Below are 26,649 nucleotides of genomic sequence, written 5' to 3'. Positions count from 1 at the left end.
ATGCTAAAAAAATATGAAAATACTTGGTGTCTATATAATATCAACACGCAAAATATCGTGATATTACACTGTATCAGCCCCCCACTCCTAATATCATATAATTATTGATAATGATTAGTAACATTAGACCTACATCACTTGATATAATGTGTAGTTAAATCAATAGAGTGGTTATTGAGTGATTAGCATTGTTATTATGAAGCACAGAAATGACATCACATGACAAAAACAGACCAGTGACGTCACAGAGCATCATCATCATCATCATCAACAGCAGCAGCTTCTCAGTCTGTCCTGATGTTGGAAAAAGTGACTGAATGACTTGTTAATACCCGAGAGGTGACATCACTGCTCCAGATGAGCAGGCTGCGCCCTGATTGGACGGCGGCCTCGGCCAATCACAGAGCACACACATGGGAAGCGTTTAAAAAAGATTCAGAACAGCGTCGGAAAGTTCGAACCGAAGACTTCAAGCAGCAGCTGCAGCGCGGAGAATAACACAAAGACGGAGACGCGGAGACAGACACGGATTTGTCTCGGACTTTGTTTGTGTGTTTGTGTGTTTGTGTGAGACTCTGGGACAGAGAGCTGTGACAGAGAGCTGTGACCTCCATTTTTAAAAGCCCTCCTCAGCTTCACTGACCACACACAGCAGCAGCAGCAGCAGCAGCAGGATGTCAACACATTTCAGGAGCGGCCCTGCCTTCGGACTCTCTGCCGAGGTCAAGAGTAAAGTAAGTTTAATTTCACTTCACTTGGGTTTACGTTAAAGTAGTTAGCTTTAGCTGTAGCTTTAGCTTAAACTCCTGTTTAAGGATGTAGGTCAGAGGTCCACCAGGGGTCAGTGAAGGCCACACAGCATCAAGGTGGACACTGTACAGCAACACTCCCTGTTTCAATATATAACAATAATAATACTTGAAAAAAAAGATGTATATGTGTGTGTGTGTATATGTATACATGTGTGTGTGTATATGTATACATATGTGTATATGTATACATATGTGTATATGTATACATATGTGTATATGTATACATATGTGTATATGTATATGTACATATATGTATATGTATATATATATGTATGTGTATATGTATATATATATGTATGTGTATATGTATATATATATGTATGTGTATATGTATATATATGTATGTGTATATGTATATATATATGTATGTGTATATGTATATATATGTATGTGTATATGTATGTGTATATGTATATATATGTATGTGTATATGTATATATATGTATGTGTATATGTATATATATATATATATATGTGTATATGTATATATGTATATATGTGTATATGTATATATGTATATATATATGTATGTGTGTGTGTATATATATATATATATATATATATATATATATATATATATATATATATACATACAAGTGTGTATATATATATACAAGTGTGTATATGTATATGTGTATATATATATATATGTGTGTGTGTATATATATATATATATATATATATATATATATATATATATATATATATATATATTTCATTTCTATTAATGATAATAATGAATTGTGAAGCTTGAATCAAAACACAATAAGTTACATCATTCAGTACATCAAAGGTCAACATGATTCATGAATAAAGGCAAAAATGGACATAAAAGAGCAAATAAAGGAATGGAAAATAAGATCAAAGTACACAATAAAGTCATAAAAGTATGAATGAATTAAGGTTAAAAAGGGGGGGAACTGATGAATGATAAAGGCAGCAATGCATATTTAAACAGTACAGGCGCCAACTGTCGTCAACGTTGGCATTGCCAAGTGAGAAGGTTTTAAGAAGTGATTTAAAAGACTTTTAGTGGATTTGTGAGCTTTATCTTCTCAGACAGGTTGTTTCAAACTCTTGTTCTGTAACTTAATTTATGGCCCTGTTAAAACAACCACAGTCTATGAAAGTGCTCCAAGTTTGACCAGATGATAATTGAATGAGATATAGTTACAATAATAGTGTTAACATCGTGTATGTTTTTTGACATCAGCAGATTAAATCAAAGTCTCAAACTTGCAGTGAAGTAAATAAAGCAGATCTCATATAAATGTACTTTCTATTTTTTGAGTTGAAATCATTAAGACACAGACATGATTTAGTCAGGACTCAGCTCCGGTGACTCTTGGATCACACAGTGTAGGAGGTGATTGTTTTGGAGCGAGTCTCGTGTCTCTGTGGCCAAGTTCTTCATGCTAATGTGAAGGATCAGGACGTTTTAGTCTGTGAAAATCTGACGTCTTCTGCTCATTATTGTTGCTGGTTCATTTAAAAACACACCGACTGGAAGAGAGGAGCATTTATCATTTCTGTAAGAGTGTTGTTAAAGTGAGTTTGCTGTGACTGAAAGAGCTTGAGCTCATACTGTAGACGATTATGAATAGATGTGTTACACTGAGACAGTAAAATACTTTATTGAGTATTGTGAATGTGTGGAAAAAACACTTAAAAACTCCTTAAGTATGTAAGTATAACAAAATGTACTTACAAGTCACCATACGATATTATCACAATATTTTAGTCACGATACGATATTATCACGATATTTAAGTCACGATACGATATTTAAGTAACAATATTATCACGATATTTAAGTCACGATATTGTCACAATATTTAAGTCACGATACTATATCGCAATATTTAAGTTACAATAAGATATCACAAAATTTAAGTCACGATATTAATACAATATTTAAGTCACGATACGATATTATCACGATATTTAAGTTACAATACGCTATTATCACGATATTTAAGTCACAATATTATCACAATATTTAAGTCAAGATACGATATCACTATTTAAGTCACAATATGATATTATCACGATATTTAAGTTACAATACGATATTATCACGATATTTAAGTTACAATACGATATTATCACGATATTTAAGTCACGATATATAACAATATTTAAGTCAAGATACGATATCACAATACTTAAGTCACAATATGATATTATCACGATATTTAAGTTACAATACAATATTATCACGATATTTAAGTTACAATACGATAGTATCACGATATTTAAGTCACGATATATCACAATATTTAAGGTACAATACAATATTGTCAAGATATTTAAGTCACAATAAAATATTGCCATAATATTTAAGTTACAATACGATATAATCAGGATATTTAAGTCATGACATTATCGCAATATTTAAGTCACGATACGATATCACAATATTTAAGTTACAATATGATATTCTCACAATATTTAAGTCATGATATTATCGTAATATTTAAAAGTCACGATACAATATTGTCAGTATTTATGTTACAATACGATATTGTCAAGATATTTAAGTAACAATACAGTATTATCACGTGCCAGTTGGAAGTAATGCCATCGACTTACAGTACATACTGTGTGTTGGAGCACAGTACATTTCATTTATTTCATTTGTAATGAGGATATGTGCAAATCAGAGTGTAATGGAGTGAAAGCAGAATAATATTTTCCCTTTCCCCTGAAGTATAGAGGCATCATCATGCTTTTACATCACAGCACACAGAAATTAAGTGAGAATGCAGTTCAACTGTTATGTTGTGACTTCTGTCTTTAGAAATCTTTTTTATTCTAATTTAAGTTTGGCACAAACTCGCTAAACGAGGCAGTAGAAGAAAACCAAGGATAAAAACACTGATTTTCTCAATGGGGTTTTTTTGGTGCTGAAGACTGAACTGTTTACAAACGTCAACATTCAGCCACAAGTGGATGTTTAGTGGTATTTTTTTCCATGTGATTGTATGAAGTTTTGTCCTTTATTATCCCAGAATGAGCCTTTTTATATTTATTTGACCACAGTGTTTTCACAATAACCCACAACGGACAACCTACACATGTTTTTTTTGCAGTTTTGTGCTGCTAACTGGAGGCTACAAAGGATCTTCAACACTCTTGGAAGTTTAATAGTAAATTCAATTTCTCTGGCTCAGAGCTAGAACTGCCCATCACCCTATATAATACCTGCCATGTACAGAATACCAGGTCCTTTGTGTATAGTGTATTGTGTTTTGTGTGTTGTGTCTAGCCTGATCTGACACCTTCCTACAACATCCGCAGGGAGTTGGCTCCCCGATACCTCCAGTAGACAAAGAGGTGCGAAAACACCGCCTGGAAAGGCAGACTCTTTGTCTATTGGAGGAAAGCAAAAGGGAGTTGCATAGCTACCAGCAGCAGAGAAATTTCCACAACAGAAGGTTGAAGGTTAATATTCAGGATATTCAGCTCCAACATTACTACATTTTCCAAACTGTACCTTTACGTTTACACCACCGGAGTAAATGCACTCGTCTCATTTCTTCACTTCTTCGCTCCGAGGTGTTGATAAAGCTTGATATTTTTGCTGCTATCTTGACAGTAGCGACTGTGTTCCGCGCGATGAGTCAGAGCTGCCGACACTTTTTGTTCACAAAGGTCAGTTGCGCGACTGTTCCGACGCCCACATCATTGTCGTCCTTATTCTTCCCCCGAATGGATGTGGTCTCTTCTTCCCTGAATAGTGCCATCTATCATCGGCGCTTTAATCTCTCGCAGAGAGGCACAGGGCACTCTGTGAAACCCACATTCCTGTCATTACTGCTGTTCAGCAGCCACTGGGCTCTTAGTCAGGAATGAAGGTTTGAGATTTTAGGGCCACGTTGTTTGTTATTCGGCTGCCAGTGTCCGGGTCGATTATGTGTGCGCTCGGGGGATAGAGGAGCGGAGGAGTGAACTCCCATTTGCTGAGGAATAGGAACATTGCTTCACAAGGATATGACTTTTCTTTTAATGCGAGCGTCAGGGTTTTTGTGGTTAGTTCCAGCGGCATGACATCAGGGAGGAGCGGAGACGCAGCGGGAAGAGCAACCAGGTACATCGGCGTGATCTCATGGCCTTGTATGGAGCGACTGGAGTGACTCGGACCGGGGGAACTTGAGAAAGTGTCCTTCGTCTAAACAGTTTACGCTGCAGTCAAAGGCAGACGAAAAACGCCGTCCTGACACAACACAGGTGGAACGGCGCAGAGGCGGCTCCAGATCCATTTTTGAAACTTGCAAAGACATAATGTTCAGAAACAAACAGTGTCTCTGTTTGTGTACGTGGAGATTTCCACTAATCAGTTACTAACGTTGACTCTGAGCCCACACACATTCTACTGTACATACGTTCACTATGTCCTAGAGCAGGGGTCTGCAACCTAACCCTAACCCTCTGCAGTGGCTCTTTGTGTAATTTGTGCGTCTACATCAAATGTGATAATTAAAAACCTCAACAAACTTGTGTTTGAAATATGGGAAGCGTGACGATGTCCTGTCCATCTGTGAATCCACTTCCTTTTGCCAAACGGTTTTGTCTCGAGCATAAAATCCAAATATTGCTTTATTTATTTCAAATTCCATATACAAACAATGGAAGGAATATAGGTCAACATAATTCTATGTTTTTATTTCAAAGTACTTTTTTCCTCCACTTTATAAGAGGTTAGTTTTATAGTCCTTTACCTTTATACATTATTATCTTCATTTTATGGGTTTAATGGGTTTTGCGGCTCTAGATCCCAGACCCCTGTCCGAGAGTGACATGAAGAATTAGTCGTTCTTGGTCTTGCAGATTTAAAGTTGCCTTCATATCTGTCTATAAATCCAAGGACTGTTAATCTCACGATTGTCCAGCCTTGGCAGGTGGTTTACTCAGGGCCCCAGCATGTGCAGCGCCGACTTTGGTTTGTTTTGGATAAGAAATGCAAGAGAAATCGGTAAAAAAAAAAGCTGCTTCTGCCCTCGTTTACACTGTTTAGCACTAGCAGATATTTAAAGGTGTCATATGTAAGAATGTGGCCAAAAACGGTTACTACATTCAAGTTCTTTTCAGGTTTCGTTTTCTGACGCAACTGGCAACCCATAGTTGCTCGGCAGCTGAGACTCTACTGACTGCAATGATTGGTAGATGGCGGTGGGTGGCGCCACATGCCAAAACATGATTTCAAAACATGATTTGCAGTCTGCAAAAGATTTTTTTAATGCAAATATTTTGTCTGTACTGTTGTTGTTGGTGAGTTCAGTTTGTTATATGAACATTATTCCTGCGTCTCTGTGACATATTAGGAGGATTTTACGGCCAGTTGCTTTAGATTTATTACATAATGCACCTTTAACTCATTTCTCTCTGTTCATTGCATATCTGTCGAGTTTTTTGCTTGACAGGATGCTAGCATGGTGCCACACGGTTGGTGTAGTGTGGTTAGCAGTTAGCGCTAGCAGTTAGCCTTTGCAGCAAGACCACCCGGTGTTCGAGGGTTTTCTCTGGGTTCTCCGGCTCCCCCTCACAGTCCAAAAACATCCAATATGGGGATTGGGTAAATTAGACACTCTAAATTGACCATAGTTGTGAGAGTGAATGGTTGAATGATTGTTTGACTCTATATGTGGCCATGACCTGTCCATGGTGTCACCCTGCCTATCACCCTTTGTCAACTGAGAAGATGGATTCTAGCATCAAAATATCCAAATGTTGAATAGGTTTTGGTGCTGCTTAATCTGATTAATATGCTGTGACCAGTAGCTTGTAATGGGTAAGTTATGCTAAGTGTGCATACATTTCGACAAGAGTGACAGACTTGTCGACATTTGGTGGTTTTTATTATTATATAGACTCAGGAAATAAATCGACAAGATTGCGTTGGGTACAATAGATTAATGACATTGTGAGATGTAACTGTTGTGCCATAGTTTGTGATGTTTTACCATGTATATCACGTTTAGTCTTTTAGAACACTTTTACGAGCACATATAAAAACCTATGATTGACATATTATGATATATATATATATATAACTGTGAACGTAGGGTCATCTTCATAAAATGGAACTACGGTATGAAATGACATGAAACCTTTACAAAATCTGACAGAATCGCTCCAAAAGCGGTTATAATCCCCAGGTTATTAAAATACACATGTTTTGGCATCAAGGCTGTTTTTAAGCCCCTCCCTCTCATCAGATGATCATGGATAGTATGCGCTTCATATGTAGGAGATGAACTTGGGCAATCCTTCCATCTTTATAAGCACTAACATGATACTGATACACATTATTTTGCACGTAGATGAATGAATAGCATGAATAGCAAAAAACATTCCGTGTGGACATCAAGAATTGAATACCATTGACCATTTCTTCGTTACAAAAATCGCCGTAGATGATTTTTGATCCGAGCATCTAGAGGTTTTAGCCTTACTTGGTCTGGTATGACCAGAAGCTTATGATGGCTGACTACTGAAGGCTTATGACAGCTATCTTTAGACCGATATTCAGCTTCAGTCGTGTCATTACTGACTTCTGTCCTTGTGCTTGAGTTTGTTGCAGCTGAGTGACCAAAACTTACACGTTTACACTTTTCCTTCATGGGGAAAAAGGATGTAAATGGAGCTCCAAAGGGCGTTCGAGTTGAGGTCACCAATACCATGTAGTCCCTGTTTAAATTGGCCATGAAAGAAAAAAATAGCAAATTTGGGCAGAACATTTTGAATAAAACCTTTTTGTATTGTTGTATTTGTTTGTGTTCACGCTCCAGAAAACCACATTCCTGAACCTCGACAGGAAACAGGACCTGTCCACGTTGGCCGTGTTGTTATCAGACGTAGTGTTGTCTGAATTGTCAAGTCACTGTAAAAGGACAGATTCTGGAAAACCCAATGGAAGAGAGAGAGAGAGAGAAATATGAGCTGGTCCAATTGCAGACGAAGAGTAGGGCAGTCAGAGCGAGAGAGGGAGTGTTTGGGGGGAAAGCTTTTTCTCCCAAGTTTGGTGTGATGGACTGGAAGCTATGCTATCCCTGCTGCTTTGAAATACTTTGTTTGTGTTGGCTGCCAATCCCAGACTGGGAAGACTTATCTGTAGAACATTCAGGAAGAAAGAAAGTGTGTGTGTGTGCACGAGCAAAGAGGGGAGCAGCCTGAAACCCCCTGTGCCAGAATTCAAAGTATTAGGGCAAAGTGTTTGTGCCAATAAGGAAATACATGGAGAGAAAAGAGAGAGGGAGACCAGTGTGTTTTTTCAAGTAGGAATGTCCACAGACCATTTTTGTTTTTCTTCCTGTTATTTTTGTAGGAACTGACTAGGGAAAGAAAATGTGAGATTTTGCTAAATAAAAATATTTTTTATCAACTGAAGTACAGACTTTGGCGTTAAGATTCTATATTTTATAGGACAGGAACTGGATTTTCACATATTGGTAATATGTACATTTCCAAAAAACTTCAAATATGAATCCATGTATTTTTGCTTGTGGATGTGCAGAAACGTTGGTGGAACAAAGAGGGGAAAAACTGGAGTTCCTCTCTTTTAATTTAGCGTGTAATCCATGCTGCTCAGTGCATACATTAAAGCTACGGTATGCAAGTCCAGAAAAGGTAGCAGCGGCAGGCTACGCTGAGCATGACCTTTCATCAAAGCTCCACCGTCAAACTGACTTAAAGTATAGTAGTGACATAATGTGGACATGTCAGGCAGTCATCTCATGCTGTAACGATTGCTCATGCTTATCGTAGTATTGTGAGGGCTAACGTCTCTGGGTTAATATATTAATGGCTAAAAAAAATGCCCAAAAGATACAAATTGTCAAAATTTCAATCGCAAATGTATCTGTGACATGTGACTATATATCAAACAATGGATGATTGTTGATGATAGTTTAGTAGTGTGTTTATTTGTGCAACACTAGCTGCCCGTACAGATCTCGTCCAGCAAAAGTGCATGTCGGTATTAATCCCAATTTATACTCCTGCGTAAAGTGCTCTACGTCGGTTACCGAGACCCCTCTACGTGGCTGGAGAGCCTCTCCGTCGTCTCCGGCTGCACAAAATATTTTCTAAGTATCTGTCACTCCGTCAAGGGACAACGGAGACCGGCAAGGGCTGCGATTGGCCCTCAGGACAGGTGCTAACGCTGCTCTGTGCCGGCTACTGTGCGCACCGAGCGTCCACAGAGGCGGAGCTGATCACCGCCGACAACGTGGCTACCAAACTATAAATATGTCATACTTTAATACACAAACCACATGTATAGACTCTATAATGGCTAATTTCTCGCCTCAAATGATCTTAAAACTGCGTTCCGGGACACAGAAAAATATTTATTTCAGGTGAGAAACGGCCACTGTTTCAAGGTTATTCAGCTGCAACAACAACGACAACAACAGTCTTTCTCTCTCAGACACCATTGCTCGGTGTAGCCAGAAGCACAACAACCTTGCGTAGCAACCCCTACTGATCGGTGCGGGAAATTGCAGTGCGTATCCGGCGCCATGACGGAGAATTATGAAGGCTCGGAGGGGTCTCTGTGGTTACGCAGTCGGATAACGCATTACGCATTTGTCGAAGTATAATGCGACCCTAAGTTAGTAGGAGATGGACAACAGATTTTAAAACCGATGACGCTCCAGTGGTTTCAGCATCTTTGGTTTCCCCCGTGTCAAGAAATGAGAAAAGAAAATGTGACAAAAAAGGCAATATGCAGATACTGCCTTTCCTCTGAATATACTTGAACAATCTTTAGTTGATTAAAAATAAATCCTTTCAAGTTAAATTCACTCGAGGGACTGAAACCCTGCCACCAGGGAGTCGACTGTGGCTGGAATCTGCTTTAATCTTTGTGATAAAACTCCGTCTAAACATAAAAGTTTGACCTCTAATCTTCCCTCAGCTTGCAGGGAAGTACGACCCCCACAAGGAGGAAGAGCTGAGGCTGTGGATCGAGGACTTGACCGGGAAGAAGATGGGAGACCACTTCATGGAGAGTCTGAAGGACGGAGTCCTGTTGTGCGAGTGAGTGGACACACCAGAGAGACGCACACACACGTTATCGTTAAAATGATGTAAATCCTTCTGTAAAAGTGTTCTTGACTTCCGTCTCCCTCTTTCTCTGCAGACTGATTAACGTCATGCAGCCAGGTTCTGTAAAAAGGATCAACCACTCCCCTCAAAACTGGCACCAGGTAAAAAGAAAAATGAGCAAACGCGTAGAGAGTATTTACGTTTCATAAAGAAGCTGCCATAGCAGACCCATCTCTGTGTGACATTTAATAAACTTTTACTGCACTTTAAAATAATAAAAAACCCATAACCAAAACTTAAAGGTTGATTAAAGCCCTTTTGTGATATGAATGAATATCTCCCTGATATTAACTCTGCTGCTAATGAATGCTCACACAGAGTCAGCTAGCTAGACCGTATAAGGGCAGCGAGAGAATGAGTCGTTGGAAACTTTAGCTGCTTGTTTATGTAGAATTACTTGGACAAGATAGTAGATACACACAGAAAGTTTTTGGATGTGAATGTTAATAATCCCTCTTATTTTCCTAGCTAGCTTGTACCAGACGCTAGTTAGCTTAGCATTGTATGAAAGAAAATGGGTGGAAACCATAGATCTGTTGTAATATAATTAGCGTATTACTGATAGTTACAGTAATATTCATGGTTAAACAAAACCACACAGGGTTGTATGTACGTATCTTAACAGAGTTTTTTCCCCCCACTGCTTCCTCTTTTTAGCTGGAAAACATCGGGAATTTCGTCCGCGCGATCACAGACTACGGCCTGAAGCTGCACGACATCTTCGAGGCCAACGATCTGTTTGAGAACGTGAACCACACTCAGGTCCAGTCCACGCTCATCGCTCTGGCTGGAATGGTGAGGACGCAACATAAGCTGTGGCATTACACTGTACATACAGTACAGTACACGGATCGGCAACAGTTTTTATAGCTGTGTTATCACAAATTATTGATGATGATGATTTTATCTTGCATGCCAAACAGTAGACTGGACTCTAGCAATTTGTCAACAGTCCGTGATTCGTCTGTGCTACCTTTCTCTCTCAGGCCAAGTCCAAAGGTTTCCATTCCAAATACGACTTAGGGGTGAAGTACGCCGAGAAGCAGCAGCGCCGCTTTGCTCCGGAGAAGCTCAAGGAGGGACGCAACGTCATAGGCCTGCAGGTCAGAATCATCTAAAAACCACTCGCTGACATCTTCATTTTAACTATCGCTGATCTATGTAGACGGACACGTAGATACGTCTTATATAAACATCTGCCCTGCATTATTCATGTAGAGTAGAGTCCTGGGACACAGTGTTCCAGCAGTTGGCAGACAGGATTGTTGATTCCTGTCCCAAGCCTTCTTTGGGGCAGTGTGTGCAGGCGGCACTGTTGGAATATGACAGGATATCTTCCAATAGCTTTACAGGGAAATTCAGCCTCCTTAAAGCCCCCATAGAACGGAAGTACCAATTAACGCTGGGTTTTTTTTGTGTGTATCTGCGTCATTACCTTGTTTATGAAGCCCTGAAGGTTCGAAACAAACCGTTCAGCCACTGCTGAGAACGCTGTGTTGTATTGTAAACTCGGGCTCCGCGAGATCTCTGAAAAAAACCTGTTCTGGTTACGTAAACAGCATTTCTCCTGAGCAGCAGATCCTCCGGGTCCGGGCACTTGTTGCGTACGGTTGCGTACATTGAACCGCAGAAGAAGAAGAAGGTCCGTTGTGGAGGTGTTTCAGTTCTGACTCTGGGTCCGACTCCCGGTCAAAGTTGTAAAAGGGACTGCGGCGGGGGAGTCGTGACGAAGCTATTTGTTTTGATAACGACTTGCAGTGCATCCACCGTTCCAGAAGGGGGAGCTGCGCTTCTGAGAGCTGGTGTGCTCATTATGTCACTTCCAGGTAATCACAAGACAGTTGGGAAAGCTCATGCTGATTGGCCAATCACAACACAGTTCTGTCTTTTGGGGGTGAGATTTCAGTCTGAAACGGCGCGGCTGACGAGAGCTTCAGTGAGGAGAGATTTCTATCGGCTCGTTTCCATTCACAAGGAGGTTTTTGACCATAAAAACAAGTTAATGTATGTAAGTAGACCTCCATAACTCACATATTATGTGCGATAGGACCACTCTATGGGTGTCACCATTTGCCGTTGAGAGAGTTTAGCTCCAGCCATTCAGTATATTCAGCTAACAGTATATGAACCCTCTTCTGATTTCATTTAGATAGCTTCCCAGACATCGCTGAAGTCTTAGTTGCTGTTTTTCGGTGGTGGATACAGATTACCACCACCTGCTGGTTGCTCATTGAGTGTAGGCAAAGTGGTGTGGATGAGTGCAACATTTGTCCCCAACACTGATCCGAGACAGACAGCGGCGCACTATAACGCCGTTATTTGCTGTTGACCAAACAGCAAAAACAGTGTCTTCAGTGACGCAGCTTTATTTTGCTGTGCGTCTAGATGGGCACCAACAAGCTAGCCAGCCAAAAAGGCATGACGTCATACGGCACGCGGCGCCATTTGTACGACGCCAAGATGGGCATGGACAGTCCGATGGACCAGTCTACGATCAGCCTACAGATGGGCACCAACAAAGGAGCCAGCCAGGTGAGAAGAGAGTCTCCATTCACACTGACATAATGGTTCTTATTCATGGAGAAAAAATAAACTCAGGCTTTGGGATGAAGTCATTTAAAGAGCACAGCTGCTGTTGTTATTATTATTATTATTGTCAACAAATCTCATTAGTGGCCAAAGCCAACATCGCATTAGTTTCTTTTTTTGGGCCTTTGGGCCATTGGAGCTTTAAAAGTAATGCATTTTCCCTTATTAATCCCAATATGTCATGAAACTGCTTTTTTCTTTTTGCTATTTCATGAAAAACGTTATTAAATGGTAATAAAATTAGAGGGATTAGTTTCAGCTGCAGATGAATACACAGTGTTGTAGCACTGGAGGATCCCAACAAGGAACGTACTGTGAAGTTCATAGATCATGGAGATGTGATGATGTCCATACATGGCTGCAATGGCTACATGGGAATGTTATCGACAGATTATTTTAAGCATTTGGATTGAGGGGCCTCAAACTCAAAATGACCTGGGGGCCAGTGAACTTTTCGTCTGGTCAGGAGGGGCCAGGTCAAGTGAAAAAAGAAAATAAACGGTTTAGTGATTAGAAATTAAAATTCTGTATTGATAATAATTACAAATATTTAGGCTGACATCACACACCATTTCAAAGTGAAAGTGTTTGTTTTGATAGATAGTTCAAGACAAAAAAAAGCAAAATTAATCTGTAAATAACAAAAACAGACAGAAATAAAACATTTACTCAAAATATACATGTAGATGTAATAACATGTAATTAAAACACTAGACAGGCTTATATATAATTAAAAGTGGAATTTTGTAATTTCAAAATAAGTGTAGGGCCGCAGGACATCGACTGGTGGGTCGCATGTGGCCCCCGGGCCGCTAGTTTGAGACCCCTGATTTAGATAAACTAGATAGATTAGACATTATTGATCCCACATTGGAGGGATTCTCTTGTTATTTGGAGCAAAAGCTCAGATGTGTGACAAATACGATATGACTATTAATATATAAGGAACTGTTAAGATATTTACATAATAAAGAATATACACCTGTCCCTATGGAATGTGCAGTGGAATAGGATTATTGCACAGATTTATATGGACAGGATTTACTTAGAAATAGGGCAAAAATACAAGTGAGGGGAGTTAAGTATTACATTTTACCATCATATGGTTCAAAAACAGGTAGTTTGAGTAGCATCTTAATGAGAAAAACTGTTTATCTGAACACATTTGGAACATGACATAAGGTATGAGCTGTACTTGTATATAAGTCATATATCTTCTTATTTATTTTCAGTATATTCAGTGTGGAAAAGCTTTTTTAACTGCAGTCTTGCTTGTTGTCCACCAGTCTGGCATGACCGCGCCGGGCACCAGGAGACACATCTTTGACAAGAAGCTGGAGCTGGAGGCCTGCGACACCACCACCATCTCCCTGCAGATGGGCACCAACAAAGTGGCCTCGCAGAAGGGCATGACCACGTACGGCCTGCCGCGCCAGGTCTTCGACAACAAGTACTGCGCCAACCCCACCGAGCCCTGCGACAACGGCAGCGAGCTGGAGTTTGACGGCTACAACCAGTACTCCGATTAAAGGTGTGACTGTGTGAGAACACGGGGACAGCTGCACCGCTCCTCCTCCTCCCTCCATTTTGCTTTACCTCCAGTCGACCAAAGAGACTTTTATTTAACACTGATTGATATCGATGTCGTCTTTACTGCCCCTTTTTAAACCTATTTTTTACTCTTAGGATTTTTAGTAGTAGTAGTAGTAAAACAATAAAAGTGTTTACATTGACCTGACCTTTAGACACAACCTTCAATATTTATAGATTTTATTCTACTGCTTTTTCTATTTGTATATTAATTAACTGTTAATTAACAATCCCTTACTCCCCTCCCTCCCAGTCCAGTTTCAACACTGATGAAACAGAATTTGAAATTTCCTCAAAAAGGGAAACAAGTGACCGTGTGTTGGTGCTATTGAACTTTGACCCAGGTGGAAACATAAACGTGGGGCTCCACAGGCTCCAGGGATTCCGTTGCTCTGGGTCCACAGGTTGGACGACGATGATGATGCAGATGCATGAGGATTTGTTAGCTTTGTGCGGACATTGCTTGGTTTTATGAGCACCTGCGCTGAGAAATCGCCATCACAAGCCTGGTTAAAAAAAAAAAAAAGCCAATTTTTGACACTTTTTTTTTAAGGATAACTGGTGTGGAAAGCGGTAGGAAAAGTAGCACTTTTGTCAGAAAAATGCAGAGTTTTTTGAAGTGCGGGTGCATTGTGACCTCCAGGTCTCATGTTAGTGTAAAGTTAGTCACCAGTCGTCTTTCCTTCCATCCTCTAGGAAACCGTTTTTGTTATTGTTGTTGTTGCTTTCTTGCTGTTGCACTTTAGCCAGCCCCACCTTGTGTGCAGTAAAACTAGTGCTAGGGTGCAACTAAATACAAGTTACTTTAACCTGTACTTGTACTGTATCCTCCACTACATTTTCAGTCTTTTTTATTTTTATTTTTTTCAGAAAAGCAGGTTTTTACATACAAATTAAATAAATTTATAAAAATAAATAAATACTAATATAATAGTTGAAGAACCACTTTGCTACATACTGAAGCTTCATTTTGCTAAATAATGCAAAAGGAGTATATTTTTACACTGTGGCATTCCTACTGTTGCGTGTCCATATTCTCCCACCTCCCACTGGTAAATAAATGTAAGGCAGCACCAAAGCAGACAGACCTGCCTGCCTGCTGATAGTTGCTGAAAAGTTTGTATCTTTAATACTGTTAACCCACCGAATGTCTTGAATGTAATGTTTTATGGTTGTTGCGTGATTTGCTTTTTTTTTCACACATACAGGATGCAGAGGGTCAGACACACACACACACTTGTGGTCTTACACTTCAAAACCTCTGTGTGACCAAGTGTTTCTGAGCTCCTGAATGCATCACAGATATGGACATGTAGCACAGTGCCATCTAGTGGAGGGGAGGAAGTACATGCAGGTACATTTGCTGTGCTTTCTTTCCAGTCAATGTAGGAATGATTTTTATAGTTTTTATACCATTATTACCATCCTATGATATTAAGAAAGGCAATAATGCCGAGTAAATTTATGTTTGCTTTGTTCCAACGACACATCTTTGCTAACCTTTTTTTTAATATATGCCTTTTTCACGAAAAAAACATGACATTTTGTGCAATAAAAACACTTCAAAAATAGTTGCTTCTGCTTTCATAATTTTTTTTTTCTCATTACATGAAATTACATCGTAAATGTCAGGTACACGGTAGTGTAGAACAAAAATAATTTCTAAAAAAGGTGGTTGTGGTGGTGGTGGGGGAGAGAAGGATTCAATTTAGCAATACAAATACAATCTAATCCAGAGAGATTGATTTGGCAGTTTTAAAAAAAGAAAGAAGACATTTTCAACCAGCAAAAAGTTTCAGTGCATTCTTGACATGGTTTCAAAACTAAAACATTACCTCACACGACCTGTTTTTCATCGACAAATATTATGAAGAACATGGAATGTTTGAGTGATCAAAGTACATGTTTAAACTTCAATGTTACGTAGTAAAATAAAAAAGGATATAATACTAAGGATACACTATGATGTGGTGACAGTTACTGTCGGAACAACAATGTCGACACTCTGGCCCAGCCAGAGGAACACGTCACGCTCCAACGAAAAAGGTCAAACATAACGAAACTTAAAAAAAGCTCACTTAAACACTTATGAGCTGCTACACGAGCCGATTCTCCAGACTTGACGGGGATGATGAGGCGTGTAAAAGTGAGGTTAGAGAACAGGACGGTCGGTGAGTCACCTGCAAAAATGTGACAAAAAAAAACAAAAAACAACCCGCAGACTACTGATTGGCTGCTTCACAGGCATCAATCCAGTCACTGTAAACATCCACAGGCTCGGACAGATCTGATGAGGGAAAGGTTAAGGGACGTTCCAACAAGGGTTGACACACTCTACTTTCTTAAGCCCGATTTATACTCCTGCGTAAAGTGCTCTACGTAGGTTACGGGGGGGCCCTCTACGTCGCCAGAGAGCCTGTCGCAGAGCCTCTCCGTCGTCTCCGGGTGCATGAAATATCACTCCGTCAAGGGCTGCGATTGGTCCTCAGGACAGGCCGAGAGAACGCTGCTCTGTGCCGGCCACTGTGCGCACAGAGGCGGAGCTGATCACCGCCGACAACGTCGCTGCCAAACTATAAATACGTCATATCTTAATACACAAACCAGATGTTTAGACTCTAAATGGCTAATTTCTCACCTCAAATTAGCTTAAAACTGTGTTCCGGGACACAGAAAATATTTATTTCTGGTGAGAAACGGCCACTTTTTCAATGTTATTCAGCGGCAACAACAACAACAATGACAGTCTTTCTCTCTCGGAGACTATTGCTCACTGTAGCCAGAAAAACAACAACCTTGCGTAGCGACCCCTACTGACCCCTAGAGAACTATGAAGGTTCAAGTGGTCTCCGTGGTTAAGCAGTCGGATAACGCAATCTGCTGCTTTTGAATATAAACAAATGCCTGTTACATATAAACTATTATCAAACTGGTTCAGCTTTCAGCTTTATATTATTCAAAGTGCCTTTTTCTAACCTGCGTTTCTAAACTACATGACCTGCACCTAGTATTAACAGACAATCTAGTGGCACCTATATGAATATATAATGACAAACAAATAAACAAAAAATCTGTTCTGATCAAAAAAAGGATACAGGTTATTGGCGTCTGGAACTCCTCCAAGCAAACACTACATGATATAATTCCCGTGTTGCGAGTTCGTTCCCTGGGGGGAAAAAAAGCCGGCATTTGTATTATTATACACGATGCATTAAGGAAAACATTGATATGTTGTAGCTGAGACGCACTCACATCTTGACGTCACAGGATTTCTCATGGTTACAGAAGGGACACGTGAACTGAGTGTCCAGGTTACCCGTCATTTTCTTCTTGGGGGGTGGTTTTCTCTTTGACTTTCTTCGCCCCATCTTTTAGTCTTGTATCTGTGCTGTGAAACAACAACAACAACAACAACAACAACAACAACAACAATAATAGTAAGTACTCCTTGTGGTTTCTTCATGGCTTGACCACACACTTTTACATGTGGCTTTTAAAAAAGGTCACCTGTGCTAAACATCTTTGACGGGTTTAAACTACATAATATGACTTATATCCAAACTCTTAATGGTGTTATTATAGTCATTATCTCTATATGTGAACTTCAACTAAACCCACACATTTATAGTTATTATAAATTATTCCAAAACCACTGGTAAAGTGTGACAGTTTCGACTCATTCACTGATGATAACTAAAGCGCCAAAAACACACACACAGCTACCTGCTAGCAAGCTAACTCGCTAACAGCTGCTAGCATGTAGGTAAAGCATTCATCGTAATTGGATTCTGAGACGACGTCCGGGTTAAAAAGGAGACGCTAAAGTGTGCGTTTCATGTCGCTTTAGTCATAGTACGTGTGCACTCGCCGTGTGATGTCATTGTTGTCTTACCAAAGTGATGTGTCTCTCTCTCGCGGAGGAGGAGGAGGAGGAGGATGCTTTGTGTTTTCAACGGGGCTACGGATGCTGCGTTTCCCTACAGCCTCCCCTGATTGGTTGGTCAACGAACGAGTCCAGGTTCTGATTGGCTGAACAGAAATGATTGACAGCGTGTGTATCCAATAGCATGGCTCGTTCAGTAAGTCAGCTCCCTCCTAGATAGATAGATAGATAGATAGATAGATAGATAGATAGATAGATAGATAGATAGATAGATAGATAGATAGATAGATAGATAGATAGATAGATAGATAGATAGATAGATAGATAGATAGATAGATAGATAGATAGATAGATAGATAGATAGATAGATAGATAGATAGATAGATAGATAGATAGATAGATAGATAGATAGATAGTTTTATAATGTGGGTTCTTTACAGTGTAATGTATTTTTTTTAAGTTTATATCGTTTTTTAAAAGCTATTTACAGTATTTTATAGTTACAGTTTGTTTTTATGTGTTTTATTGTATTATATTGTTTTTATTACAAGGTTTTTCTATGTTATTTCATTCATTTAAAAAAAATATATATATATTATATATTTTGAACTCATACATTTTTCGTTGGTGTCAGATTATTTGTAACATAATGGTGATGAACACTGGTTGGAAGGAAGGGCCCCCTGGAAATTTTTGCTTAGGGCCCCTACAGACTCTAGAATCTCCTCTGCTGCTATCCCTTAAAAAAAAAAAAAAAAAAAAAGAGGAAGAGGAAGAAAGAAATAGTTGACTAATTAATTCACCTGAGTGAATTATAAATATAGACCAGTTCGCTGGGGGGAGGAAAATCAGCTAATAAAATATTACCCAATAATAACACAGTGTGTGTTATAAATAATAAAAGTTCAGGCAAAAGCATCCATCATGCTAAGTCCAAGGGGGAAATGTGCAGATTAATTCACCGCCTAAACCCTCTAAATATTTTCACTTGATTTATTGGTGCTATTTAGTCTGCTGTGTGTACTTTCAAATCCACAGAGCTCCACGTAGCTTAAAAGAAATGGTAATTTTGCGCACATATAATGACAATTTGTATTAAGAATGAACAGGTTTGTTATAGTTTTAATTTTAACTCATTCATTCTTCTGTTTCTTTACATTACTGACTGGTATTTATAATAAATCACCAAAGACAATTTCACGATCTGTTGGCTGTGTTCACCAGTTCGCCTGGGCACACAACATCAAAACATCATTAATATTAATGAGGTTTTTTACAACTTTCTGAAATATGAAGACATACTACTTCTATACTTTTCTGCAGTTAATGACCTATTGAGAGATATTATGGCTCCGATGGTGTGAACGCTAGAATATAATACTGTATATAGAGTTTTAAAGTCAGGAGGGAAAACAGATCCAAAATCCCCTTGAGAGTGAGCTGCAGGGAGGGTTTAATTATTCATGAAACCAACTTTCTCTTTGCAAATTTATAATTGGAGAATTTAATTATTGATGAAGATAGAAGTCAATTCTCCCCATAAACACTCACCTCACCTTTAAACCATTAAAATAGAATAAATTATAATAATTAATTGGAGTAAATAAAAACCTTGTTTGTACCAAACAAACAATTAAAAATGTATAAAAAAGACGATAAATAAGCAATAAACACAACAATAAATCGAGGAATGACGGATTTTAAACATTATAAGATATTCATTTTCAGACAATATCATTGGTCCGCCTGTGCTCCGGGGGCGTGGCTTACGGACATCATAACAACATGACCAAGGAAGTGGCTCGATTGACTCAACCTTTGGATCATGCTAACGTTATACGTCTGAATTAAGCTATTCTTACAAGCCGCAGGTAAAGGAAAAAAAGGTAAGTGTCGTTTATTTTTCTCTTTTCTGTCTAACTTTAGTGAACAGTGATAGTTTAAAAAAAAAATTATAAAACGCAGAAAGAAGACGTAAACGTTTCCACTCTACCAGCGTTTTGAACGTGCTCCGTGTCAAACAGGTTGCAGCTAACCCACTAACTAGCAGCTAACCACTAACTAGCAGCTAGCCAACTTTAGCTGCTACCTGTTGACACAGAGCCCGTTGTTTTACCGTTATCACGCCACGTTCAGGAGAAGTATAATGGATAATGTTTTTTTAAAAATGGCCAGAAATGAAATGTGTGTGGTGTGTTTTCTCTGCTCTGCCTCTGCTCTCTTATCTCTCTGTTGCAGATGACATGTAGAGCATCAAGCTACATGACCTCTATCTCTCTCGGTCTGTCTCTCTTTTCTTTAACTGCTGTTTTGGACTTCTGGAGACTTGACTAGGCATAATTACAACATTTAAAAACCCCATTTCACAGTTAAAAGTGCAATATTATTGTTATAATTGTTCAAAAATGCTCTTAAAATGATAATAAACAACCATTTCCCAAACCCTTTACATATACTCTGATGAACTATCCATGAATTAATTATATTTTTTATTTTTTATGGACATATTTTGACCCAAGGCAGCACTCTATTATTATTATTATTCTTGTTTATGGAATCCATGTTTATGTAAAACAGCACCATGGAGAGCAATTTAGCTGTACACATCGTTATTTATGAATGAATTATCCTGAATGATCTGTAGTGCTCTTTGAGGGCTGTAGGGGGAGCTGCAGCCAATCCTTACTGACAGAGGATGACATGGACCGCTCTAATTGTAAATACACCCTGTATGTGTGTGTGAGTGTTCATAAACAGTGAAGTATGTACACTGTACTATTGTTCAAATATAGTGGTAATTATTTCTTATTTTATTATTATTTGTAAGTGCACAGAGTAGTGAAAAACTAGAGTAACATTTCTCATACGTGTACATACACTTGGCCAATAAAGCTGATTGTGTTTATTATGGCCAAAGGCCCTGATCCCTACTTTGCATACAAGAAGTATTTACAGAAGATCTACACTGCACTTTTTTCTGTATCCTATGGCAAGATTAGAAATGATATTATAGCATGTTATTTACTGTGTTTAATTATTGCCATTGTTGGTCTGTTGTTCTAGCCATGAACACCAAAGTGTGTATTTTAGACGTCAACACAATGAAAGTATTACACAAAGCCTTAAATCCACACAAAATTGCAGGTAAAAAAAAAAAAAACCTGATACCCTAAAGCACTGGCTTTCTTGTCAAACTCGGAGGACAAGTTTGTGATGCAGTTATCAGCAATAATATGTTATTTTTATAATTAATCTCCAAATAATATTAGTAATAAGAATAACTATAAGCTACCATCAGTGTAATACAATGTGAAAATTTATCATTTTCATTCGTCTCACACACAGTTTTCGTTGTTGTTAGCAACCTACTATTGGTGATTACTGTGGCACTAAGTTGGTATAACTATAATATTTGTTGCTTATAACATAATTATAACCATACTATTAACATAGTGTTACTGTCCCCCACAGTTGAAGACAGGAAACAGCAACCACAACCATGTACTGTGTACACAGGAGAATTATATAAGCCAGTAATCTATCTTAAGGCAAAGGCCCCTGGCCTTGGCTCCAGGGCAGTCGGCAGATGTCCACTTTTCTGGTTGGTTATACACTCTCACCTGGTCACAAATTAATTATAAAATGAAAATATATATGTTTTGTGGTATTTTTTTCATTTTAAAAGCCCGTTGCTTAGTGTCCAAAGCAGTGGATATCATTTAATGTGTGACCAGACGGAAAGGAACGTGTTTTTTTTTATTATGCAGTTGTGTTATTGTGGCTTGTAGCGCAACAAAACCCAAACTGTATGTGCTGTTCACAGAGTGACACCATGGCAACAGAGGGAGAGCCGACAGACCTGATCAAAGTGCTGCACCTCCTCGTGCTCTCGTTCTCCTGGGGCATGCAGTTCTGGGTCTCCTTCATTGCTGGTATGATGAGACCGATTCGCTCTCACGTTATTCACATTTCAACCCCATAATCTGTGACTTAATCTTGATGTTTTGCGCCCGCAGGCTTCGCGCTGGTGCGGCAGGTAACTCGGCACACGTTCGGTCTGGTGCAGAGTAAACTCTTCCCCGTGTACTTTTACTGTCTGGTGGGGAGCAGCTTTGTCAGCCTGGCTGTGTTCGCCGTGTATCACCCCAGAGAGCTGCTGGACTGGCACGAGAGTCTGCAGGTACATACACCAGCTATGATATCATCTGTTTTAAAGGGAAAGTTTGGGTTTTTGCAGTGAGGATGTTCTCTGCTGTACCTCTTAACTTTAAAACATGCACAAATCTCATTTCAGTTGTCCTAAGTTGAATGCTTTCTAGTGCATGTAACACACTGAATATGCATAAGTACCTCATCCACCTCTACTTCAAAAGACCATTTTAACTACAACATTTAACAGTAAAAGCGTGTCCTTCGAGTCCTTTTTCATTTTTTTTCTATGTTCCGCAGATGGTCCTCTACTTTGTGGCGCTGGTCATGGCCGGTCTGAACGCCCAGTGGTTTGGCCCGGCAGCCACAGAGATCATGCTCCAGATGTGGGAGGTGGAGAAGGAGCACGGCCTGGGGAACCAGATCGGCGTCGGCAGCCAGAAAGAGGCGTATGCCAAGCTCAAAGAGCAGGACCCCAAGTACAGAGCGTGTAAGAGCAAGTTCGGCCGCTACCACGGAGTGTCGTCGCTCTGCAACCTGACGGGGTTCATCTGCACCACCGTTAATCTGATCTACACCGCTCTGCATTTATCCACCATTTAGAGACATATTAAAACGTGCTGCAAAGATTAATCGATTATTCTATTTGGGGAGGGGTTTATTGTTAAAATAAGCTGTGATTTTTCAGCTTCATAAATGTGAATATTCTCTGGTTTCTTTGCCCCGTATGACAAAGAAATCACTAAAACTGGACAATGTGGACAAAACAAGAAAACAACAACTTATTAATTGAGAATAATAATTGTGAGATGAATAAGTTGTGAAATAACTACTAAACGACTAAACCGAGGAAGCTAAATGGCACTCAGCCATCATTCATTTGATCATTTAGTGCAGTTTCCCACTGTCTTTTTCTACACAGTATTTTATATGACCAGACAAATATGGTGCAAGAGGAAACAGGAAGGACGGTGTTGACTTTAGAGTTAAATGTGCCCACAAATCAATCTGTGAGTGACATTTTTGTGCTAATTCTTGTTGCACCATTGCTGCAGTTGGATGTTTCAGTCAGTGTTATTTGAGCACTTTTCCTTTTGTCAGTCATTATATAATCAAGGTGTTTTTACACTTGTATTTTCATGCAACACCGGTGAGCCTTGTGTGCTGTATGGGCGTTTATTGCCAGCAGGGGGTGCTGTTTGGACACAGGCACACTCAGGGAACGTTGATTAACCAGCTTATTGGTTAAATGTTGGACTCCCTGCCTTTTTTTAAATGGAAAATTGACAGTGTGCTGTTTTGTTTTTTTACGCGCACACAACAGCTTTGTTCTGATCTGTTCTGTGGTCTTTGTGCCCTCAAACCAAAGCACTGGGTTTTATTAGATTGTTCTGAACCCAGAGCCCGACGGACAGTGGCTGTGTTTGGAAATAGGCAGGTTTTTTAATTGAATTACCGGCGATGCACATCAGATTTTCGAGAGCAGCAGCCTTGAATGCAGAGAACGGTGATTTGTTGGCCAGGAACAGGACGAGCGAGGCTCTGTCCCTGTTACTGCTGTGATTTCAGCACTAATGGATTATAATAAGAGTCATTTCAATATAAAAATGCAGGGACTGAAAATACACGTCATGTTTGGCCTTGTGCTTTTTTTTAATGATCTTGCTTTTCTAGCGAACAGGAATTGTGAACATATACCTTATGTAATATCTGACATTTTGTCAGAGTGCCCTGTTGTCAAGGCAGGAGTACAAGGAAGTTACTGTGACTTTTTGGGGAATGTTCAGTTGCCTTTTGCCGCTGCATGCAGCCAGGAAATAAACCTCTTTTTAAGCAGAGAACTGGTTTCTCCACTCGTCTTTCCACATGCATGGGGGAAATAGTCCAAGAGAAATAATAATTAAAAATCCATGATACAGCTTGATAAGTAAATGTAGAATTCCTCAAGACATCTGCACGGTAGCCTTAAAAATGTTTCTACTGTTTTGTTTTTTTTGCTTTTTTGCTCGTTCGACTGAAACAGCAGGAAGTAGGGAAACAAAGGACACCATTTCCACCGTGTTACTTCATTCCTGAGCCACACAAAAGAAATGTATGTACACGTCTGCGTGAAAGAAACTGAACGTAGACCGCTGCGACTTCCATTATATGGATCTGAGAGCAGCTCGGCACATTTATATGGTGCGCTACATTATTTATGAGTCTGGGAGTCTCGTACTGCTTTACTCAATCATCTCTAATGGGGGGGGGGGGGGGGGGATGTAGACCTTATTTGCAACTGTCTGATCTCGATGATGGAGTCACATCGAACGCTGCGTGGAAAGCACCGAGACCCTCATCGCGGGGAACAATTTATCAAAGGACAGAGGCTGCTAGAACACTGTGTGTCCCAAAAAAACATGTCACAAATACCAGAGGAAACTAATAAAGTCCCCTATAGTGATAATAAAGAAACATATTTATGATCTAAAGAGGCAGCTGTTGAATTGTCACACTTTGCGTCCTCACGTCGTCTTATAATGTAACCTCGTGTGGCTTTTTGTAAAGTAAAAAACTGACTTGGCGGCTTAATTTAGCTAAATAAATACACAACAGTGTTACCTGAACCACCTGAGGCTGAGGGACAAACAAGGCCCCGGTTACTCAAGAAGAAGTTCACTGTGTGGAACTGATGGGACTGAACTGAGCCTTTCTGTTTGTGAAATTTCATTTATTCAATTGAGAATTTGAATTTGTCGACCACTTTATCTTCCACACGGGAGTCGCGGAGGACCTGGAGCCAATCCCAGGGTGAAAGGTGGCGTTCACACCGTGGATAGACGGGTCACCAATCCATCAAGTAAGAGACTTAAAAAGCTCATTTTAAACCTGCGTGTATTCACTTTTGTTGTTTTTGTTAACGTTATTATTCTGCCGCTGTTTTATATGTATGCTATGTCCCTTATCTCAAAACAGGCTCTGTCAGGCAAGACTATCAGGCCTGGCTGAGGGTGGGAGCGTTTGTGCGAACATCAGCAGTGCAGAAGCGGGCGGGGACAACAAGAGTTTATATCCTGTCAGACTGCTGAACGACCAGGTTGTTTGAGCTGCAGAATTCACCTTTTCCTTTTGCGTTTTCACTCGTACGCCAAGCCGTTTGCAGCCGTCTCGCTTTACTCGCGCAGCGTCGCCGTTGCCTCCGTTTGCCTCGACAGACGTAAAACAAATCACTTCCTCTGTAACGTCGCGGGGGCGCAATTCGAGAGATACTACTACTTGCTGACGATCAGTCCACTTCCTGGTTTTAACATAATTCAATTACCTGTCATTTTGACATATTTACATAAAATAAAACAACAGACAAAATAATGTGGGAAAAAAAGACAACAACAACATGAAGTCCTTACTTCCTCTTCCTGTTTGTGTTTGTTCCACTTCTTGAACTGGTTCAACTCCCCCACTCAATTTTTAATGTCGTGTGGTTTTAATTGTAGTTTTGCCCTGAAATGGTACCTCCCACCTCCTTGTTTTTGTACGTACAGGACACTGGTTAATGTTAAAACTCACTGCAGAGACTATAATCTCTGATGTGAACAAGAAGCCAACGCTCTAATCTCTAAACTTTGTTGGGTGTTGTCACTTCCTGCAGCCTGGCTGACATATTCTGGTGAGTGTAGGGAAACACGAAGAGAATCCAACCAGGAACCACTGCCATTTCCCATCAGTGGGCAAAGTCACCAGGCTGCTATTTCCTGTGGAGTCCACCGTTGCATTTGATTGATATGGAAAAATAATCTCCCCTTATATTTAATCTGGCGAGTTTGGCAACAGTGTGACCTGACCATTACTGCGACAGGTATTTGATCTTTGAAGCCATCCACTTCTAAACAGCGTCCATTAATCCATTAATAGAAACGCCAGCAATTTACTGCCCCCGTGTTAGGTTTAATCTGACGCATGAGATTAAATTCAAGATTTAATGTGATAATAAATTAGCTATTAGCTACAATTTATTGTCCCCCAGCCTTTAACTGTAAGATTTATAGATGAATATTGTGATTTATTGGTCAAACATGAACATCTGGTTTTAGCTGGTGTTACACAACTTTATACTGTAGTGTGCAGTTTGTAGTTTGCAGCTTGTTTACGACTCAATTTAAAAGGTTTTGCAGGCACTGACAGACACAGACACCCACAATGCATTGCATTAAGAGCCTGAAACTTTGGAAAAATCTGCCTGAGGATGTCAGATCAGCTGATATTTTAATTCCTTTAAAGTCAGACATACTTTTTCAGGAAGCCTGTCCTCGTTTGGCTTGACTTTTAATCACAATAATTGTTGTTTTTTTATGGAGCACTTTGTATTCTATTGTTTTATTACTGTTTTTCGTTTTTCGATTGGGAGACATTTGGGTCTGCTTTATTTTGGTCTTGCCCTGAGGCCTCATAGCAGGTTAATCCTGTCCTGCTGATTAGGATTTTTGCAGGAATTACACTTATTCTAGCCTAATACTGTAGAAGAAGAAACGTATCATT

The 26,649-nt window shown here is 39.6% G+C and overlaps 3 protein-coding genes across 3 annotated transcripts; 2 read left to right on the top strand and 1 right to left on the bottom strand.

The window, feature by feature from the left end:
• The first annotated feature begins 508 nt into the window (after window positions 1-508).
• cnn1b (calponin 1, basic, smooth muscle, b) lies at window positions 509-15,615 on the top strand. Its single transcript, XM_083897046.1, has 7 exons — window positions 509-734; window positions 9,733-9,854; window positions 9,958-10,024; window positions 10,581-10,718; window positions 10,910-11,026; window positions 12,309-12,455; window positions 13,799-15,615. The coding sequence occupies exons 1-7, from the start codon at window positions 675-677 to the stop codon at window positions 14,039-14,041; spliced, it is 894 nt and encodes a 297-aa protein (XP_083753172.1). The 5' UTR covers window positions 509-674; the 3' UTR covers window positions 14,042-15,615.
• Window positions 15,616-15,803: 188 nt separating this feature from the next.
• Window positions 15,804-18,024, bottom strand: elof1 (elongation factor 1). Its single transcript, XM_083897135.1, has 4 exons — window positions 17,995-18,024; window positions 17,355-17,490; window positions 17,198-17,268; window positions 15,804-16,389 (listed from the first exon to the last, which is right to left on the bottom strand). The coding sequence occupies exons 2-4, from the start codon at window positions 17,468-17,470 to the stop codon at window positions 16,325-16,327; spliced, it is 252 nt and encodes an 83-aa protein (XP_083753261.1). The 5' UTR covers window positions 17,471-17,490; window positions 17,995-18,024; the 3' UTR covers window positions 15,804-16,324.
• Window positions 18,025-19,818: 1,794 nt separating this feature from the next.
• tmem205 (transmembrane protein 205) lies at window positions 19,819-23,113 on the top strand. The gene is made up of 4 exons (XM_083896667.1): window positions 19,819-19,871; window positions 21,809-21,917; window positions 22,002-22,165; window positions 22,435-23,113. The coding sequence occupies exons 2-4, from the start codon at window positions 21,818-21,820 to the stop codon at window positions 22,735-22,737; spliced, it is 567 nt and encodes a 188-aa protein (XP_083752793.1). The 5' UTR covers window positions 19,819-19,871; window positions 21,809-21,817; the 3' UTR covers window positions 22,738-23,113.
• Window positions 23,114-26,649: the final 3,536 nt, after the last annotated feature.

Source organism: Microchirus variegatus (assembly GCF_963457635.1).
Source record: "Microchirus variegatus genome assembly, chromosome: 10".
NCBI classification, from domain to species: Eukaryota; Metazoa; Chordata; class Actinopteri; order Pleuronectiformes; family Soleidae; genus Microchirus; species Microchirus variegatus.
The sequence above is the reverse complement of the archived record's forward strand: the minus strand, read 5'-3'. Positions and strand labels throughout refer to the sequence as shown.

What these genes read in the sequence shown, in the direction of transcription:
- cnn1b (XM_083897046.1), top strand. Translation starts at nt 675, where the DNA reads ATGTCAACACATTTCAGGAGCGGCCCTGCCTTCGGACTCTCTGCCGAG. An exon ending in GCAACGTCATAGGCCTGCAG is followed by an intron (nt 11,027 to 12,308) that starts GTCAGAATCATC and finishes CTGTGCGTCTAG; the next exon opens with ATGGGCACCAACAAGCTAGC. An exon ending in CCAACAAAGGAGCCAGCCAG is followed by an intron (nt 12,456 to 13,798) that starts GTGAGAAGAGAG and finishes GTTGTCCACCAG; the next exon opens with TCTGGCATGACCGCGCCGGG.
- elof1 (XM_083897135.1), bottom strand. Translation starts at nt 17,470, where the DNA reads ATGGGGCGAAGAAAGTCAAAGAGAAAACCACCCCCCAAGAAGAAAATG. An exon ending in AAATCCTGTGACGTCAAGAT is followed by an intron (nt 17,269 to 17,354) that starts GTGAGTGCGTCT and finishes TTTTCCCCCCAG; the next exon opens with GGAACGAACTCGCAACACGG. An exon ending in GTTCCAGACGCCAATAACCT is followed by an intron (nt 16,390 to 17,197) that starts GTATCCTTTTTT and finishes TTCCCTCATCAG; the next exon opens with ATCTGTCCGAGCCTGTGGAT.
- tmem205 (XM_083896667.1), top strand. Translation starts at nt 21,818, where the DNA reads ATGGCAACAGAGGGAGAGCCGACAGACCTGATCAAAGTGCTGCACCTC. An exon ending in CTGGGTCTCCTTCATTGCTG is followed by an intron (nt 21,918 to 22,001) that starts GTATGATGAGAC and finishes TTGCGCCCGCAG; the next exon opens with GCTTCGCGCTGGTGCGGCAG. An exon ending in ACTGGCACGAGAGTCTGCAG is followed by an intron (nt 22,166 to 22,434) that starts GTACATACACCA and finishes TATGTTCCGCAG; the next exon opens with ATGGTCCTCTACTTTGTGGC.